Source organism: Hyposmocoma kahamanoa, unplaced genomic scaffold, assembly GCF_003589595.1.
Source record: "Hyposmocoma kahamanoa isolate Upper Pololo Valley unplaced genomic scaffold, ASM358959v1 89, whole genome shotgun sequence".
NCBI lineage: Eukaryota > Metazoa > Arthropoda > Insecta > Lepidoptera > Cosmopterigidae > Hyposmocoma > Hyposmocoma kahamanoa.
In genome coordinates this window covers 2431331-2436037 of record NW_020654520.1, presented here as the reverse complement: position 1 = coordinate 2436037, position 4707 = coordinate 2431331, and the positions used below count along the sequence as shown (strand labels likewise).

Sequence of the window (4707 nt, the reverse complement as noted above, 5' to 3'; positions counted from 1 at the left end):
GCGCTACGACTAAAAAGTCGTTGAAAAACCAAAGACACGACGCAAGCCCATAGAAAAATTCGTGAGGTCCGTTGGTTCGTTCCGTGGCTTAGTTGGTATAGCGTATGGAACAGTATGCAAGTCGTGAGGTCCGTTGGTTCGTTCCGTGTCCGTTGGTTCGTTCCGTGGCTTAGTTGGTATAGCGTATGGCACAGTATGCAAGAAGACGTCGGTTCGAATCCGACCGAATCGAAGGAATTTTCCTGAGTGTTCGATCTTTGTATTAATAATTTATTTCGAAGTAAAGTTAGCATTTTTTTTTATCGGAAAATTTTTAGGAACCCTTTTTTCACACCATATAGTGATCAGTGTATATCCAGAATTTTACTACATATTTTTTCAAAGTGATTGCTTCAACACTTCCACTGTTATCAACTAAATCCATTTGAGGTTGTATCGAGTTTTAATAAAGCACAAAAAAGTTATCGCATATTTCGTTCGTGAAATCTTTAAACGTCTCTATTGAAAAATTGTAATTTTGCATTGTGCGAATTCCAAACTTACATGATAGAATCCACTTGGTACCGGTATAGGCATACGATATGCTTGCGATGCCGTCAGTCCCATAAGTCCGCTGGAGTATCCGTGGTACGAGCTTTGTAACGAAATGATGTCATTATTTCCTGTGTACACTTTAGCCAGTAGTGTTGCTAAATCGTTGGCCTCTGTGCCGCTGTTTACTAAGTATATTACCTGACAACACAATATGTAATGATCATTGACTTACAAATAAATGGACGACGGGTCTAATACAAAAACCACGAAAAAAATGTCCCAAGTCAACCTATGCGAAATTTAAATTGTAATGTCATCGCAGTATCGCGCTGTCAGTAGAACAAATGAAGACTAAAGCGGAGTGTCGCGCTCTGTATACGATTTTAGCGCCTTACAAGTGCGGACACTTTTTAGCGCGGACCCGACGTCCATATAATTGTAAGTCAATGGTAATGATAAAGAATCTTAAAATACGAAATATGGAACGTTCATGAAGACTGCCTTCATAAAATAATATAACGCCTACATTTTATAAAGAGTAATTGTTTTAATGGCTTATTTTGCTGTACCTAAATTGTAAGGCGTTCTTTACTTATTTAATATACTGTAATTCGATATTTAATTACGATAATTCGCCTGTGTTAAATCTCGTACATGGAACAACAAATATAACAGATAGAGTACCTTCAAATCCCCAGGAAACTTTGAGGCTAATTTGTCAACATATTCGTAAATCTTCGGTTGACGGTAAATACTGGTTGTGTGCCAAAGTTTGCCGATTTGATCTTGCAAGGCTCCCACTACCTTTCTACGAAACGTACAAATTAAAAATCAATTAAAGTAGAATTTAAAACAAATCGACACCGCCAATGAACACTACGTCAACTTTATTTTTTGGTCATTTTCTGTTGTTTCTGTAAAATCTGTAAACTATATTTATTTACTAATATTATACTTCCCCAATTTTGTCAAAAAAAAAAATATAAAACAATATTTGAAAAAATGCAATAAATGTTTTTTGTAAAAAATAAAGAAAAAAATGAAAACAGAACAGGTCCAAAAATTACGTTGGCGTAATGTTCATTGGAGGTATCGAAATGGTACATACTATTTGCCATCTCCATGGGTAGATAGGAATGATATATATTTATATACATATATAAAAATGCTGTACATCTGATGAAATATTTAGTGCCGGTAGAGCTCTACCGGTATTTTGTGAAAGAGTTCGTCTTGGATTCCACTTCTACGCTGTCGATATTCCAAAGATTCGCACAAAGCGTTACGCCTCCACATTTATTTCGCTGTTTGCACACTTGTTCCGTAAACGTTATAACTTGGACCTTTCCAAGGCGAGAGTGAATAGGCATTATTTATGTGTGCATGCTACATCGTCGACCTCATCACCACTTTCCATCAGGTGATACATTATGATGGCCTCAGTGGTCGAGTGGCTTGCACACCGGTTTTCATGGTATCGCCATCTCTGAGGTCCCGGGTTCGGTCCCTGGCCGGGTCAGTGTAGAACTAACTTTTTATATTGTCTTGGGTGTTTGTGGTACCGTCGTTGTTTTTGATTTCCATAACACAAGTGCTTTAGCTACTTACTTTGGAATCAGAGCAACGTATGTGGTGTTGTCTAATATTTATTTATTTATTTTCATTTTTTAATAAAAAAGTCTATACTCCTTATAGACTTTTTTTTTCGTTTCGTTTTCGATTCGTTACTATTGAATATATCCACTGCTATTACAATAGTGTACAACTCAAAATATGTGAAATTCAAGATTAAAAGAAAAGAAAATTTTTAGATTTCTAGAGATTTAGAGAATCAAATATTAAGAAAATTTGATTCTCTACACGTCAATGAAACCGTCGTTATAATATTATAAAAAAAACAACTGAAAGATATCTACTTAACTCAAAATGAGACACGCTTTATGTGGGCTATTTCTGGCCAAAATAGTCCTTATTAAAAAAAATGAAATTATTTTTTCTCTTTTATTTTTAAATATGTTTATTTGGCTAGTAGGTAGTAGTATCTTTCACGGGAAGCGAGTAATTAGTTTTTCGTCGATTCTGAGAAAGTACACTTTTGGAGTTAATACACTGTTGTATTTACAGTGCGATATGTAGATACCGTCGTTATAGTCAACAACTTACGGATGGCAATGTCCCACGGAAACTGTGACAATTCCTCCAAAAAGATCCAAATATCTCTTGCCCTCGTGATCAAATAACCATTGCATGTGACCTTGGTTAATAAGTAGAGGTTTCTTATATAAATGTTTCACAACTGGAGGAAAATTAACAGATTTTATCTTATCCGTCGCTTGATAACTAGGCCCCTGGAAAAAAATTTGAGTATTTGCCTTGAGATTCTGCAGTTTTGACAAGGTTATTACTTTTTTCGCTGCCACGTCGATATTCAGTGTACAGGTAAGTACAAAATCGGTCGACGTTAAGTTTAAAATTGATCTGTTACTAATGTTCCTTATCATAACTAACGTGTGAACTTAGACCACCCCGTGAACGAAGCTAAGCTAAGTTAACTTAGCTCACGTAGCTTGGGCATCTTTTTATACTTCAGTTCACACAGCGGACTAAGCTAACAGAGCTAACTAAATTAACCCAATGATCCCGTTAGATATGCAAAATATGTTACCTTTTCTTCGGCCCGTCACCCCCGCACGTATTCTACGTCGCCTTCGGAAGGCGAAGTAGTCGACCCGGTGTAAATGCGCCATCAGAGAGCGTTTGCTTACAACAAAACTTACCTCATATTTACGAGGTATGAAATTACAGGCGGGTAATTTAAGTGCAGTGCTGTAGCGCCTGATGTTCGGTTTGAGGCAATTATTTAAAACTGAAATAGATTTATTAATTAGTTAGGCGTCTGTCTTATGCATGTTACATGCTCCTTCAGATAATGTTTCGAGTTTAGAGCTAATCTAATCTCGCGTTGCACTCACGGTGCCTGGCGAGAGTCGTCGTACGCACTTGATAAAAAGTTGACTTGTTTATTCAGAATGCTGACTACTTCGCTTTTTTTATAAGATCTACTGACGGGACGAACAAGTCGTGTGGCTGATGGTAAGTTGCACGCCTGTCCATAATAGTTGCAGGACCACTCAGACCTTTACATCGCAAAGATCTGAGGGGCACTGCCACTGCACCTATCACCCTGGGAGATAAATTGACAAGTCCCATGTGCCTGTAATTTCGTCTTGTCGAAGGCCACGTACTCAGTTACTTCGTTCGACTTCGGCTGCAAACTACTGTCGTCAGACGACTCATTATTTACACCGGGTAGCTTGCCGCCTTCGGCAGAGGTCGCCTGATGACTTATATGACACATAATATAACTCATTAGAATTCAATATGGATTGCCAATATACCTTCAAATTATATGTGGATATATACTATCAAACAACACAGGTTCATAAACTCGTAATTAACCACACAAAAAGGTCCAAATTTAAGCTAGATTTTTATACAACAGAACACTTCGTCGAACGGTTGCCGTGCCGGACTGCCACGCAGAGGTCCCAGGTTCGATTCCCGGGCCGGGAGAAATATTTGTATGGCCTACATTTATTTATCTCGTGAGCTTGGGTGTACTTTGTGGTTGTATATGTGTGTGTCCAGGGCACCCGCGACACAGGGTTTCTCTAGTGCGGAGCTATGTTGAGTGTGTGCGTTATTATTATTCCTTTCAATAAATAGTGAAAATTTGTAGGAAAAAGAATGGATTTCTTATTCAAAAGTTCAAAAGCATTCCACAATAATGGGCAAGGTATTACATTACGAATCACTACATCATCGACATTTCAGGTATAGTAAAGTGTTATAGAAGTTTTCAATCAGAAATATTATAATATTTTTTTAACAATAAGTAAATCTTTTTTTTTAATATTTTATCATTTGTTTTGTTTTCTAATAGATCAGGATATTTTTTACAAATTTTTGTGGAGATTACGTACGAGCTAGAACACTATATAGTTATCTAGATCTCGGTAGAATTATTCTAAAATCTGCCTTATTATTTCAACGAAGATCAAACCACGAAAAGTCTAACACACGCGTCACGTGAAACTTTTAAAAACTACAATAACATAACAACCAATTCACCTTTCGCCATTATTCGAAAACCAAATTAACAGAATGACGTGC

At 37.0% G+C, this 4707-nt stretch overlaps 1 protein-coding gene across 1 annotated transcript in view; it reads right to left on the bottom strand.

Annotated features, from left to right (window-relative positions):
• LOC113236112 overlaps nucleotides 1-3383 on the bottom strand; it is a 58729-nt gene extending 55346 nt beyond the window's left edge. The window contains exons 1-4 of the mRNA XM_026472103.1: nucleotides 3312-3383; nucleotides 2698-2882; nucleotides 1219-1342; nucleotides 544-732 (exon numbers count right to left, since the gene is read on the bottom strand). Coding sequence (XP_026327888.1) covers nucleotides 544-732; nucleotides 1219-1342; nucleotides 2698-2783 — 399 coding nt within the window. The 5' untranslated portion in view covers nucleotides 2784-2882; nucleotides 3312-3383. The remainder of the gene's footprint in view (nucleotides 1-543; nucleotides 733-1218; nucleotides 1343-2697; nucleotides 2883-3311) is intronic.
• Nucleotides 3384-4707: the final 1324 nt, after the last annotated feature.